The sequence below is a fragment of the Notamacropus eugenii genome, chromosome 1, assembly GCF_028372415.1.
Source record: "Notamacropus eugenii isolate mMacEug1 chromosome 1, mMacEug1.pri_v2, whole genome shotgun sequence".
Taxonomy (NCBI): Eukaryota; Metazoa; Chordata; class Mammalia; order Diprotodontia; family Macropodidae; genus Notamacropus; species Notamacropus eugenii.
This window is the reverse complement of record NC_092872.1, coordinates 51,989,009-52,004,830: the sequence shown is the minus strand read 5'-3', so window position 1 is coordinate 52,004,830 and position 15,822 is coordinate 51,989,009. Positions and strand designations below refer to the sequence as shown.

General features: G+C 42.7%; 1 protein-coding gene across 1 annotated transcript; it reads left to right on the top strand.

The window, feature by feature from the left end:
• The first annotated feature begins 1,217 nt into the window (after positions 1 to 1,217).
• SOX8 (SRY-box transcription factor 8) lies at positions 1,218 to 8,739 on the top strand. Its single transcript, XM_072600843.1, has 3 exons — positions 1,218 to 1,784; positions 5,046 to 5,284; positions 6,364 to 8,739. The coding sequence occupies exons 1-3, from the start codon at positions 1,336 to 1,338 to the stop codon at positions 7,098 to 7,100; spliced, it is 1,425 nt and encodes a 474-aa protein (XP_072456944.1). The 5' UTR covers positions 1,218 to 1,335; the 3' UTR covers positions 7,101 to 8,739.
• Positions 8,740 to 15,822: the final 7,083 nt, after the last annotated feature.

Below are 15,822 nucleotides of genomic sequence, written 5' to 3'. Positions count from 1 at the left end.
TCCCGCAAAGGCTCTGAAACTCCAGGTTCACTCGTCTTAACCGCAGTCAGGATCTCACCGAAGCTCTATCAGTTTTGGTTTGGCGGCTTCTAACTAAACACAGGACAGTCTGCATCCTAAATAGTTTTTCACGCCTCTCTGGGACTCAGTTTCCTTACCTGGAAAATAAGGGGTTTAGCTTAGATGACCTCTAAAGCCCCAACTCCTTGTCTACGATCCCATGGTCTTTGTAAAAGATTTTAAGGGCGGTAAGAGATATGTACAGGTGATCCTATAAAAACTCTCCTTATTTCGACTCCTCCAACTCTTTCCACTGACGTCTTTCTAATTTCCTTCCACCCAAGAAAAAGAACATTGCATCTTGTATGCATTTTTTTCTTAAAAAGTAAAAACTTAGCAGCTTCTTGACTTAAGTAGTTTCTGTTAAAAAGTCGCTTTGGAACGCGCGGGTGCGTACACGCATACATACATGCACATACACATCCATACACACACACATACACACACACACACACACTCATCTCACGTGGTTAAAACAAGAAGGCAGAGGTGGGGATGTCTGCGAGTGAACTGGGAAAGGGACCGCTCTTTCTTTAAGAGTTGGGTAGGTGGGTAGAGTCTGGCTGCTTATGCAAATGATCCCATCACCCCGAGGGCCAATTGGGAGAAGAGGAGGGGGCGTGGTTCCCCGCCCGCTGCTTAAAGAAACTTGTTGCAGGGTCCGCTGAGTGGGGATTGCGCTTTGAAACTGTATCGGTGTCGGCTGTGACTGCTGCTGGGAAGCTCGGGGATACTGGTGACCGCGGCGGCGGCGGCGGCGGCGGAGATAGCCCTCGCTCCACAAGCCAGGAGAGGACAAGGGGGAGGGGCAGCGGTGGTCCCGGCGCAGCCCGTGGAGACAGTCGCGGCCGCCACAGCTGCAGGGCACATCTGCCACCCATCTGGGGGGGCGGACCCGTAGGCTAAGGAGCTGCGGGTGGCGCGAGTTCTTCTGGCTCCAGAAGCGCAGGCTGCAGATCTCGGATCCCAGAGCTGGGGAAGAGAGCTCTGCCCGGCGCGCCCCGGGGGGGTCCGCGACGAGTGCCTCATTGAGCTAGGAGGAGAAAGGAGAAGGAGCACTAGACACAGCCCGATCTTCCCGGACACGGTCTGTGCAGACCCAGACGCTGCTCCTCCGGCTCAGAGTCGGCTCCGATGCGCCCACCGAAGTGATTTTTAAAAAAATATTCCTGTAGTCTTAAAAGTTCCACGCTTAAGTTGCAGGATTTGTTCGTTTTGCTTTGCCTGTTCTTTCCGCTCCTCTGCCCGCGCCTCTTTCTTCTTATCGCATCCCAAATGCTCAACATGACCGAAGAACACGAGAAGACCCTGGAGCCGCCGTGCAGCCCCTCGGGTACTACCAGCTCCATGTCGCACGTGGAGGACTCGGACTCGGACACGCCGCTGTCTCCGGCCGGCTCTGAGGGCCTGGGCTGCTCGTCTGGGACCGGTCCCCGACAGGCTGGTGGGGGCGCGGCGCTGGGCTCTAAGGTGGACCCGGGCGAAGTGGACGATCGTTTCCCTGCGTGCATCCGCGACGCCGTCTCACAGGTGCTCAAAGGCTACGACTGGAGTCTGGTGCCCATGCCCGTACGAGGCAACGGCTCACTCAAGGCTAAGCCTCACGTCAAGCGGCCCATGAACGCCTTCATGGTGTGGGCTCAGGCTGCTCGCAGGAAGCTGGCTGACCAGTACCCGCATCTGCACAACGCCGAGCTCAGCAAGACCCTGGGAAAACTGTGGCGGTGAGTGACCTCGGAGAAACTGGGGAGGGAATCGGGGGGCCACAGACTCGAACCCCGCTAGACCCAGAGAAGGGAGGAGAGGCGGGCATACGGAGACGGAGGGACGCTGGGGACCAAACTACGCCCAGAGCAGAAGTGTAATTAGAAATTCAGTTTAGCAAATACTTGGGGGAGTTATTGCTGTGCGAGGTCCTTCGTACTGGACTGGGGGAGATGCAAAGATAAATAGTAACTGATTCTTACCGGTCCAGAGATTAGAATCACAGAGCGCCGAACTTCAGTAATCAACTTTGGAACCAGAAGGGCCCTTAGAGATCATCTGTAGACCGACTCCTTCGTTTTACAAATGGGGAGAAAGAGGCCCAAATAAGTGACCTGCACAAGGTCATACGTCTAGTGGGGATATTTTGATGGTAGAAGCCCCGAAACCCTTCCTTCTTGCTAGTTTTATAGGTTTAGTTTATAGGTTTAAAAGGGAGTGTGAATACCCCTCCCTCCCTCTGGGTGATCTGAAAAGTTTGTCCTTTTTCTCCTCTGGCCCACCCAAATGTTATTAGAACCCCAAAAAGATAAGTAGGTGATAGATCTGGGAGCCCAAAGTCGAACCAACTTGATTCCCTGGCCCTAGAGGGCTGGCGGCTTTGTGGCACTCTTGTCCGCAATGCTTTCAGGGTGCCCCAGTGCTTTTCAGAGGCTGAAAGGAGGGGTGACCTTTCCACAAAACACACGTTGGCCCCCTCCCCATCCCCCTCCCCAACCAGTGCTAGAGTGAGTAGTTGTTAGACTTGCATAATTAAGGGGGCTTAGGGGAGGGGACATTAGGGTGTGTGCTCTCTGTGGTTAAGTGAAAGTATCTTTTAAGTGGTCCCGAAGAGACAGAAAAAAACCCCCTTTATGTCTATCCCCTGGTTCTGAGGAGCTGAGTCTTCATAACTAATACTTCATGGGGAAAGGCAGACAGTGAGAGGGGTGATTTTAAAGGGCTGTCCTTAAGCCTGGTTTAAGCGAGTACAATACAGAAGATCCAGAAAAGCAAAGGGACCTAGATAATGCCATACAGTTACCTCTTGATATGTATGGATAGGACCACCCCACCCCAGTGCACTGGGCCAGGGTGAAGATTTGGCTCCAACGGCTCTATTAACCTAGAGTTTGGACCCTAATTTTGAACAGAAGGGATACTGTGGTTGAAATCCAAAGAGGAGGAGGAGGGTGGGGGTGGGGGGGTGAGGGAATCATTCCAAGAACCAGAGTTCCCTGCTCCCCTGGACAATTTATAAGGTTGGTCTGAGTGGAAAAATACCCTCTGGCAAGACCTGAAGCAGTTCTGTGTTCTTTGGGGGTCTGAGTATATTTTGACAACATCTCCAGGTATCCAAACACCATGCTCCCTAGAGAAGCCTTGAGGGCTAAATTTGGTAACTCTCTGAATACATATTCAGAGCTGATACAGCACAAAAACCTCTTCAGTGAATTTGAAGCTAAATTTGGGGGATTGATTTATTACATTTCCCACCAAGCCACCAAACAGACTGGCTTTGTTTCATTCGATCTCCTGGGTACCCAGCACAGTACCAATTAAATTACATTAAATTAAACTCAACATTTATTAAGGGTGTACCTATGTACGATTCACTAGTCTAAGGTGCTAGACAAACAAAGACAGAAGTAAGGCATTATACTCAGACACCCCAAGTAAATATGACTTCTTGACTGTCCCACAAACTGATTGAGTTGTGTCCATCTCCAGTTCTCCAAGACAGATATGGAACTGCTGGAGCAGTTTGGTCTTCAAAGAGAAAGTTTTTGGTCTCCTTTGGAAAGTTTCCTGAAGTTTCTGTGTGACCTACCTAAATCTGTCTTTTAGCGGCACAGTCCAGATTGTGAATCTAATCTTTCTAGCTTAATTTGTATTTTACAAGTTAGTTCTTACCCATATTTCAAGTCCCCCCCCCCCCCCCCGACAACATTTCCCCACATGGTGTAAAAATGAATGAAACAAGGTGGAAGAGGAATGGATATTTTAGGAAGGAGGCCTGGATATACAGAATTCCTGGTATTTCATTTAACTTATAAGAATGAGGCTGAATAGCTTTCTTTCTCCTCTCTGAATCCGAGCTTAAGGATCATCGCCATTTCTGAAGTGAAGCCACTTCTTTCCACTTGTCTTCAAGCTTTTATACTTGGTGTATATATATTTAGATTTTAAAAATAATTGTCAAGAGTTTGGGTTTGCAAAAATCTTCTGACTTACTTTTCCATGTCGCAGGAGAAGGGTTTTTAAAAGCAGAACAGTTGTAACAGCCATCAGACAATGTATTGGGGGAAAGTTGTTAATGAACAGTCCATCCGTCTGTAGGATCTGAACAGCTTTGAATGTGTTGTATGCACAATATATGTCGTTATTCAGGATATCACCCATTTTACTCCTTTGACAGTCACCTTCTGGGACCCAGCATCCCCAGCCTTAAAAAGAGGCGGTCTGTCTATGATTCCTAATTCTTTTTCCTAGCTCCAAAGGTTCTATACATTTCAACAGGCTTCACATTTGTAAATTGAGGATAAGTTTCCAGAAAGTATTGAGTTGTCTGGCTTACTCTTGTGATGTTTCTAACTGATGGCTAATCACATTCGCCTTCATATTTTTATCCTAATTTATAACCAAAGAACATCTAGCCCTGTCAGTTCTGTTACTTTTAGTGCATCAGTTCCCAGGAAGTAATACTTTTTGTCTCTCGGCAGAATGCCTTGACCCCAGATGCCCAAAGTAAAGACATTCTCCTCTGATCACGGTTGGTTTTAGTGGGGCTGTTTATAAAACATATAAGCAGGAAAAGTAAGACGAAACATTTGGGTGATTATTTCAGTGCTTTATTTCTTTGAAAACAAATCAACAAAAACACAAATTAGACTGAAACATGAAACTTCAGAAGGCTCTCCCAGTTCTCATTTTTACCATGTAGTAAATGTTTGAACTTACAGCCAGTGGAGAAGAGTTGCTGTATAAAGACATCGATACTTGGAAATCCCAAGATTTAGAGGATTTTTGTAAGACAGTATCACACAGGGAAGACATTTATTTAGATCTTACAGCAGACCAATGCTGACATTGACTCCTAATAAAAGAGATTTTCATAAAGTTAAAAGGAAAAGTATGCAAATATCATTATTTGGGAAACACATGCATATACTTATGTCTGTATTGCCAAACCCATTGTTATCTTTCCCATTTAACTTGAATTTTTGTTTTTATTTTTACAGCTTATTGAGTGAAAATGAGAAACGCCCTTTTGTAGAGGAAGCTGAGAGGCTAAGGGTCCAGCATAAGAAGGATCACCCTGATTATAAGTACCAACCTCGGAGAAGGAAAAGCGTAAAAACTGGCCAGAGTGACTCAGATTCAGGAGCTGAGCTCGGCCACCATCCAGGGAATCCCATGTATAAGGCTGATTCTGGCCTGGGAGGCCTGGGAGATTCCCACCATCATAATGATCATACAGGTAGGAGACTAGGAAACTTACCCAGAGCTGCTGGGCCCTGAAGAAATCTGAGCCAGGATGTAGATCCTCTGGCAGAGGCCCTTTGTAAACTGGAAAGGGAGGGAAGGGAAATTCCAATACAATCTAATATAATAAATAGCAATGCTAAGTCTCAGTCATTTACTACCAGCACAAAGAATATAGGATGGGAAACAGAATTGGCCTAATCAAGGCTCCTGATTGAGGTTAATTCTTAAATTGTACCTTTTAAGGTGGACTGAAAGTTAGTCTGAAAGGTCTTCATAATGGGTCCAATCACAACCATTCCTGATGCTAAAGTAGAGCTCAGAATTGGCAACCTTTAAGTGTTGACAGATTCCAATAGAATTGCTAACATCCTGTAACTTCAGTCGTGTTTGTTCTTTCTAGTTTAAATCCTGTCTGAAGGATTTTATTCTTCTCTTTATATTTGCATTGTTGGGATATAGAGAAAATACACGCACGGACGCACACACACACACACACACACACACACACACACACACACACACACTCCACAGAAATTTCCAAATGAACACAGGAAGAAAATATTTACTGAGCGCCTACTATGTGCAAAACGCACATGAGAAAAGATGCAATTGCTTTTGTTTAAATAAAAATTCTAGACCATTTCTATTGATTCATAAAGAGTGGAATTTACTCCAATAAGGAATTAAGTTTACAGTTTATTGTTGGATTTCTATAAACTTTAAAGAAAAGAATTTCAAAGGCATTGAGTTGGTAATGTGAATTTTACAAGAATCAATTATAAATTTAGAAACAGAAGAGGCCTGAGGGACCATCTAAGTTCTTATTTTACATATAAGGAGAATGAGACCCAGAGAAGTTAAGAGATTTATAAGCAAACAGCATAATATAGTTAATAAATTGCAGATTTATTAACCTCTTTGCTTTTACTCCATTTATAACATTCTTTCCACAGTATTTTTTTTTACATATTTGTTAAGAAAGTTTTTATCGGAAAACTAATATTCCACCATTCTTCCCCCCCCCACTCTAAAATAAGACTTTGATTTCTGATATTTGTTCCCTTTTTTTAGGACAGACCCATGGACCGCCTACTCCACCTACCACACCTAAAACTGACCTACATCATGGCAACAAGCAAGAGTTGAAACATGAAGGGCGCCGCCTAGTGGACAGTGGCCGCCAGAACATCGACTTCAGCAACGTGGACATCTCAGAGCTGAGCAGTGAGGTTATCAATAACATGGAAACCTTTGATGTCCATGAGTTTGACCAGTACCTGCCTCTCAATGGCCACTCTGCCATCCCTGCTGACCCTGGGCAGAACTCAACAGCAGGCTCATATGGTGCGTCGTATTCCCATTCAGGACCTGGGAGTGGTGGACCCCAAGTATGGACACACAAGAGCCCTTCCTCCGCTTCTTCCTCATCCCCCAATGAGCCGGGCCAGCAGAGGCCACATATTAAAACCGAGCAGCTGAGCCCCAGTCACTACAGTGACCAGTCCCACGGCTCCCCAACCCACTCTGACTACGGGTCCTACAGTGCCCAGGCCTGCGTGACCACAGCCTCTACAGCCACTGCCGCCAGCTCCTTCTCAAGCTCCCAGTGTGATTACACCGATCTTCAGAGCTCCAACTACTACAATCCCTACTCTGGCTACCCCTCTAGCATTTACCAGTACCCGTACTTCCACTCCTCCCGAAGGCCCTATGCCACCCCCATCCTCAACGGCTTATCCATTCCCCCGGCCCACAGCCCTACCAGTAACTGGGACCAGCCTGTCTATACAACCCTGACGAGGCCTTAGAGGAAATGCCATCGGGATGCAAAGAGGGAACTTTACAGAGGAAAAGTTAAAAACAAAAACAAAGAAATCCCAAACAAAAAAGGAAAAAGAAATCTTTGAGGTCTTCTAAACTATATGCACTATTAAAGGAAAGAGGTAGAGGAAATCCATGCCAGTTTTTGAAGTGCCTGCTGAAGTCTGCGGGGGAACACTAACTTTTTTTTTTTTTGACTGCATGTCCCTTTGCTTCTAAATCTCCAAGCATCTTTAAATGGACGGAGTTCTATTTTCTTGGTTTTTTTTGTTTGTTTTTTAGATGACTGATAATTCCTTTTAAATAAATGAAGGCCAACCATTTGACTCCTCTGTGAGGACTGACAGGAACACGTTTTGCATTGCATTGAGTGCAAAATACACACAAATCAGAAGGAAATGGTACAAGACTTTAAGGGTCTACTGCAATCGGAGGTACGGACCAACCTTGAGGACAAGAACTTACCGGGACCAATGAATAAATTTCCAACTATTTCTTTTTTTTTTAAACAGTCTTTAGGAAATCCCTTGGAACAGCTCTGGGGACCAACCATCTCAGTGTCGGGGGTGTTTGCTTTAGTCAGAGTTCTTCTAAACAAGGTTTGGCTGTAATTAACATTTTTTTGGGGGGGAGCTTAAAAGTGTTTGATTTTTTGAAATCTGTTAAATATGTATTTATGTTCTGTATTATTTTGTCTTTAATTAATGAAGTAATTTGTGCAAAAAAAAAGTAGAATTTAAAAAAATTAAAGACTGGAGGCTTAAATAGTAGCGATGGGACAATAAAAACGGTGTTATGAGTCTATTTTAACCACTGCAGCAGTAGTGTCAAAAGGAGTGGAGTGAAGTCTAGCTTGTGTAGAAGTCATGAAAGTCAAATTGACATCTGGATGGGAATCAGCAAGGGGATAGGAGTGGTGTGGGAAGGAAGTTCACTCAGACGGCTGCAAAAATGACTAATTCAATTCAGTAGTACGGTGAGAGGACAGGTCAAGAAAAGGGTATTGCTTTTGGGGAGGGCCCTTTGTTTTAATTTGGTCATGATGCCACTCACTTTTCAAAGTGTTTAACGAGATTGGAAGGCAAAGGCATCTCTGGATTTGGGAGATGCAAGTTCTGCAGCATGTGGCTAGAAATGAGGAATTTAATGAGCAGTTCTCCCACGAGGACTGGAGATACACTTTAATTTGGGCTTTTAGGGACCAGATGTCACCTGTCGAACTGTGAAACTAAAACCTTCTCCACTAAATTTTTGTAGGTACTTAGTTTTAGACTAATATTTCATTGATATGCTTCTATTTCTTCCATTGTATGCTGAGCATATAATAACCACCTACTTTATGGTAATGTGTGCCTTTAAAACTTTGTAAATCTAAATACATTTGAGAGGTTATCTTCTTTTTACTTTTTCTACTTTTCCTACATTTTTTCTAAGATTATTTTTTTGCCTGTTTCCTTCTGGGGGGAGAACGATCGCAAACTCATTTTTATGCAATCTATTTTTCTGTGTAAAGTTTGGAAAGACATTAGCTGTTACTTATCCGCTCTGTTTGACTAGTTTCTGACCAAGCAATGCTAACTTTTGTACAGATCAATTTGATAAAATTAAAAAAATGCTTTTTATCTATCATGTGCTGTCTTTTTGTTGGTGGTAGTTTTTAAAGTCCTGCGCACCAGAAATGAGGATTGCGACTTGGGATGAGAAAACCTGTTTTTAAAGGGACTTTTGCTCATCAATGCCCTCAGAAAAGAATTATTCAGCATATGCCCTTTGCCAAAGGGCTTTGTAAGCTTGTATTCTTTAACCCTTACAATACCACTTTAACTCTTACAATACCACATGAAGCAGGTGGGAGACAGACTGACAGACCTTATCTTCATCTTTCCAAAGAGGAAGTTGAACAATAGAGGGACTAAGGGACTTGCCCAAACTCCCAACAGCAAGCCAGGGGCCCAGCCAGGCCTAGAAATCAGGAGATTTTTTTTTCCTGGTTTCAGCAGCCATCTTGCCAAGTTACATTCTCTCCAAATTGGGACCTTTTCTGGAATTAGGTATGAATTTATCTTAAGGCAGTTCTGTTTTCTGAAGTTAATGAGGAATTCTAGAGGCCCCTTCTAGGGATCTTTCCTTTGGGATCTTTAGGGTAAAAGGGGCTACCCCGACTCAAAGTGAATGACACTCAGAAGTCACATTGTTTTTCCCTCTATGGGCCAAATGTAACCTTTGCATGGTGTGAAAAAACCTCCACTGTGCTCCAGGCAGCTGTGCCATTTCTTAGGCTGAGGCATAGATGGAAAGACCCGTAAGACCTTTTGGAGGAGTCTCGGTGAGTTTGTGGCTGCCATTGCTGTTTTAAATAAAGTTTGCTCTGGCCAAATTGTGGGAGCTTGTGTGTAGCGTTGCTGTGTAGCTTGGTGGAGAATATGTTCATGATAACAATAAAAGTAAAGACACTAAATATGATTAAACAACCAGACTGGAGATGACCCCATCCCAAATGATATTTGCTGTTTGGTGAACTGGCTTGTTGCCTGGGCCTTATGGAAAGTGGCTGCCCCCAGGCCTCCTCCTCCGGTTCACATTTACAAAAAGTTCTGGCAATATGACATTATTATGTTCTAAGCCAAAGTTCTTCTCTTCGGGAGGAGACTTGGTCTTTTACCCCGTTAAGCCTACCCGTCTCATGTTACATCCAGGAAGTGTATGGAGTTAGCCTTTAAAAACATCTTCCTTTTGGTCAATACAACCTGTATTTCACTCACCCACTGGGGAAGCAGGGCATGGAATCGGCTGTGTATGGTTAAAAAACAACCCCCCCCCCCACCCGCAAGCAGAACAAAAGGGAGGGACAATATCAAATCTGCAAGTATAATCAAGTACCTTTGTGTTGTTGGCATTCAGCTCTCTGGCCCTCCCTGTAAAGATCTCCTGGAATAGTGCATACAGTGTCCGGCATTTCTGCTATTCAGGATGAATCCTCTCCTCCACTTTGTATAACAAGCACATTACGATGGCCCAGGAGTCCTATTCCTGCCAAGAACAGTGTTTGGGAAGAGCTATGCCTGATTTAAGATGGTCCGTGAGGTTTGGGGTATGCCAAATCTCCCAAGTGGGTTTGTATGGGGTTGGTGATGGGGTTGGTGAAAACTAGACACAACGTCCATTGGAAACCCCTTCCCTTTTCCTTTTCCCCACCACATGGAATCCGGATCAGTCCCAGCCTGGGCTGGGCCAGTCCCAAGTCCAGCAAAAGGCTGGGCCAGCCAACCCGATTCACAAAGCTTGTATATTGTAACCTCGAAACCAGGCAAACCCCAGGCATTGGGCTTGCTGACAAAGCCAATCCTCCTTTCGCTAATCCTTCTCCTTTTCAGCACTGGGATTTGGTTATGGGACTTGCCAGTTTCCCAAGGACTTGGACAAAACTTGCCAGTTTTGTTTGAAGTTGGCTAGTCCTCCTGAATGTTAACTCACAGGGGCTGCCTGAGCCCTCCTGATGGAGTCACAGGGTCTGCCTGACTCACTGAGCCTGGGGCTCTTTGGAATCTTTTCTTTATAGATCTACCTCATAGGTTCCCCCTTCCTCCTCCTTCTCCTCTATCTTTTCCTACTCCTCCACCTTTTCTTCCATCTTCTTTTTCTTCTCCTCCTTCTTATCCTCACCCTTCTCCCTCCTCTATCTCTTCTTCCTCCTTCTTTTCCTCTATCTTCCTTTTCTCTTTTCCTCATCCTTTTTTCTCCATCTCCTTCTCATCCTCCCTCTCCCTCCCGCTTCTTCCCCTCTACCTCCTCCACTTTATCCATCTTCTCCCAAACCCTAACAACTCAGGCTACTGCTGTGTGAGCAGTTTTTCCAAGTTATAAACTGGGTAATGGTTAAATGAAAGGAAGAGAATCTTTCCATTCCAAGTATTTATCAAGCATCCAATTACTATGAGCTGAAAATGTCATTAGACAATGATCACAGTATTTTGTGTGTGCTGGGGAGAAGGGAATAGAGCAGGACACAGCCAAGTCCTTCCTGCTCACCTACATTCACTCCACTTCAATGGTGACTTTTGTCCCACCTGCATTCAAGGATTCTTCCTACTAGGTAAGGCTCCTGTCAACTTCCATTTCTTTGCTTCTAAACATCCCAGGAGGCTAAGTCAACAGATGTCCTTATTACACTTTTCCAGAAGACTCAGCTGCAGGTCTTGTAGTCTGCTTCTATCTTTCTTTGACAAACTTCTCATGTTTTGTCATGGTGGTAAATTCAAATTATTCGTCATAAGGGGACCTATCAATATCTAAAGAGGGACTGAATGGAAACAGTTTACTTCTACCTTCAAATAAACTTAGTAGTTCTGGATTCAATGACCTCCTTGGGACAGGGCAAATATGTCCCTAGGATGCTATGCCATTAGGTTGTGTCAAGAATTCCAATTACTGATATCTCCCCTCTTTAGTGATGACAAGATCATAGCTTTAGAGCTGGAATGGACCTCAGGGATTATCTAGTCCAAACATAGCATTGAGACCCAGGGAAGTTAAGGGATTTGACCAAAGTCTCACGAGTAATTTCAGAGGCAAGATTTGAACCCAGGACCTTTGACTCCAAAATGTGGGTTCTTTCCACTGTACATTTTGAACACCCATTTATATTTTCATCATGTTCCAACTTGCTTCAAAAATGCTATATATTATACTGGTTAAATTTTAACCTCTCTTGGATCATGATACTTTGCTTTCTGGGGGAAATCCATGTCAGCCCCACTCTGACATGGATTGTCTTCTTCCTAAGGAATGGAAAACTTTGTATCTATAAGGAGAATTTTAAAAGTAATAATAAAGATACCCCCTCAAAGGTGAACTTTGTGATCCGTTTTGCCCAGCCCAGAGACAGGGAGATGGCAACAGTAACTACAGCAAGCATTTATTAAACATTTGCTGGGTGCAGATCACTCTTCTGGACCCTGCGGTGGGGAAAGACAAGGGGAAGCAGGGGAAAGCGATGGTGGCAATGTACCGAGATAAATTGGAGAATATTCCTGTTCTTCTGAAGCTTGCTGTCTAGAAGGAAGAAGTAAAACATATACAAATAACTGCTGCATAAAGATGATGTAAAAGATAAAGATGAAATATATACAAATACATAAAGATGATGGAAAACATATGAAGACATAAAACATATACAGATAACCATTGTATAAAGGAATATATAAAAGTATGTAAGAGAAGCAGAAACAAAATGGTTTATCAAAGTCTGAAAGGAGGAAAAAGGTCATTACCAACTGGAAGGAATCTTGGGAGTCTGTGGAGAAGGAAGCATTTCAATTAGACTTTTATGGATAGGTAATTAATCTTTACCATGACCTTTCAAGGTCCCATGATGTTTCATTTACACACAGGACCTGTCCAGATATGACACTTCATGAATTTCAGTGGGGAAGGTGGAAGAGAAACCAGAGAACTTCTCTTTCTCTCTGGCTTTTCTGCCCAGCCCTTGGTTTAAAAACAATTTGTGAATCCTGGCTCACTTTGGGGGAGGCTAGACCAAATTAATACTGATTCTCAATGATTTCTAATGCCATTTTAATAGCTTCACATAGAATAATTCAAATTAACAGCTTGTAAAGTGCTTTCAATGGGAAGGTTCTTCAGGGCCTGCTTTAAATAATAGAAAATACTCATTTGTAATTACAACTTTCATTTTTATAGCAATAGTTAATGGGGTAAACTTGGAAAAAGAAACCCCACAATTGTGCTCTTACGGATATCAAATGTTAATTTTTCTTTTTTTGGTAAACTCTTTTTTCAGGATAAACAATAGCAAATTTTAGTTTAGGGACATGAATTTGATATCAGAGCATAAGGGCATAGCATACAGGGTGTCCCAAAAGTCCTTTTTTGCCATTTTCTGTTATTTAAAAGCTTAGAACTGCTCTAAGACTTTTGGGACACCTTGTATAAAGTGGTAGAAGGGCCATTAGAAATTATGTGGTATAGTAATTCTCAACTTTTTTTGTCTCCTGGACCCCTTGAACAGTCTAGTGAAGCCTATGAGACCCTTCTTAGGTTAATGTTACTAAATGCATAAAATAAAATATATAGGATAATAAAAAATACTAAGTATATTGAAATATTAACCAAAATAATTTTTTAAAATTCATGCATTCTACTATGTTAAGAACTAACATCGTCAGTCCCAAACCCTCATTTTACAAATGGGGAAACTGAGGACCAGAGAGGGAAAGTGATCCCTTCAGCCCAGCCAAATCTCAAACTATCCCCTGTGGAAGAAAATCAATCCATCTTATATCTAAGGCAATCTAGAGAAGCAGTTTCCTCAACTCCCCTAGTAACTCATTCAAATGTTTTGCAGTGTCAGGAAGTACTTCTTTTATCTAACCCAGATCTCTTCTACTGTAGTTTGTGCCCATTTGTCCAAAGTCACAAGTGATTCAGGTACTTAGTGCACTTTTAACTACTTGTGGCTGACAAGGGAGACTTCCTCAGTCTGGTGGGAAAAGTTCCTCATTTCTTTTTTCTACCAGGAGAATGTGTTTGCTATTTATCTCAGCTGAATAGAATGCCCTATTAAGAAAGAAAGAGGAAATTGCTTTTATGGTCCATCCCCAAATTTCTGATAGATGGGAAAAAGTCCCTTCTAGTCCTAGTACACGGTCATTTTTCCTGGAATGTTATCAACTTTCATGAGTAGATTTTACTGTTTGGAATTAAGTTTATGACCAGGAAAGGGGAGTTTCAGATCCAAAATGTCTGCCATTCATGAGAGGAAGAAGGGAAAAGAAAAAGAGAATATTCCATTCAAAGCAACTAGTCTGGGAAGGGTAATCCATCCCATTTGTAACCCTGGTTCTTCCTTCCCCACCCAAATATTATGAAAATTCTCAGAAGTCTCTAAAATCCTCAGCTATAGTTTGACCTCAGAATTGTAGAACGTCAAATTTGAAAGGTACCTTAAAAATCATTTATCTTTCCTCATAATTTTATAGAGGGGAAACTGAGGCCCTACGTGGAAAACAAATGATACTAATAATTCTGGACAGGTTGTCCCTGGAGCTGGAAACTTCTCACTTCTGAATTTAACAGGGCAGCTAAAAAGGAAAACTATTTCTCCAACCCCATTTCTGTCTTCTAATATATTATTGACCCTCCCAATGACCCAGCTAGAATTCCTTCTCCACTGTGAAAACTTTCTTGATTCCCCCAGCTAGAAATTCTCTCTCATTTGTCTGCTTTATATCTGTTAAACTTCTCTAAGAAACCGTGCTTATCAGAGTCAATGTCATTACCTCTCTCTCTTTCCCATTTTTTAAGAGTCAAAAGTTTATTTAAATAGGTAGAGTTGAAGCCATTGTAATTTGTAAGTGGTGTTATCTTTTCATCCCTAATCTGAGGTTGATTTTTGCCTTTTCTCTAAATTGGTTGGTGGTCTAGTTGCTTATAGGAATGGGCTAGCTCAGGAGTTGGTGGGTATTAAAGTATTTTCTCCTCTGAGATGTGAATGAAAAAGGAAAGAATCTGACTTGCATATTTCCAAATCTGTAAGATATTTGACAGGATAGGAGACTATAAACCTCCCAAGTTTTGTTGTGCAAAACCCCCCACCAGGTCCTCCTCCCCATCTACCACTCCCACCAACTGATCCAAATTTGTTACATTACATTGTTTTACTGGTAGACATTTATTTCATCCTTAATAATACAATAACTACTTTGTAGAACATAAAACAACCCCCCCTCTCGAAATTCTTTCTTGGGATACTTGAGTCTACAAGTCCTTTCTGATTATATGGCATCCTATAACTATTTGTAACTACTTACAACAACTTGGAGGAAAATTATGGAAATCACATTGAATTCGTTCGATTATTATTCACTCAGTCAATAAACATTTTTTTCCCCAGAGCACTGTCCTAGGCACCTGGGGGAGATACAAAGATTAGATAAGTCATGGTTGCTGCCTTTTGGGAACTTAGTGTCTACTATGACACATATATAGATATTATGCAAAATGACATGTGGTGAGTGAATGAGAGAACCAAGAACTGTTAGGGTAAGTTCTATTGGGGTAAGATTATTACAGACTGGGGGAATGAAGAGGTGGTGAAAATTAAGGAAAGATTTCTTGGAATAGGTAACATGTGAGCTGGACAGCTGCTCTGGGTTGTCAACATAAAGGAAGCAGGATAGTAGAGTAGTGGGATCAGTAAGACAGCAGCTGTTATCAATATTTCTAATGAGGCAGCTAGGTGTCATGGTGAATAGAGTGTCGGACCTGGAATCAGAAAGATCTGAGTTCAAATTCTGCTTGGGATACTCTATAGCTGTGTGACCCTGGGCAAGTCAATTAACCTCTTTTGGTCTCAGTTTGCTCATCTGTAAAATGGAGAAGATAGACGATAAGTTGCACCTACCTCACAGGTTTTTTTGTGAGAATCAGATTCACATATATAAAATACTTTGCAAACCTGAGAGTGCTATTTAAATGCTAGCTATTACTAATGAAAATATCTGCCTCTCTTCTACTATGGCAAAGAGAGGTGAGATCTCAGCCTTAGCCTGAGTGGACTGCATAATTTCTGAATTCTATCTTGTCCCTCATAGACATCCCTTAGAGATACCTTAGAGGCAACTGGGTAGTGCAGTGAAGAAAGTGGTGAGCTTGGAGTTAGGAAGATGTTGATTCAAATTCAACTTCAGA

Excerpts from the sequence above, each read along its gene's own strand:
- SOX8 (XM_072600843.1), top strand. The coding sequence starts at position 1,336 with ATGCTCAACATGACCGAAGAACACGAGAAGACCCTGGAGCCGCCGTGC. Across the intron at positions 1,785-5,045 it reads ACCCTGGGAAAACTGTGGCG|CTTATTGAGTGAAAATGAGA; the intron begins GTGAGTGACCTC and ends TTATTTTTACAG. Across the intron at positions 5,285-6,363 it reads CCATCATAATGATCATACAG|GACAGACCCATGGACCGCCT; the intron begins GTAGGAGACTAG and ends CCCTTTTTTTAG.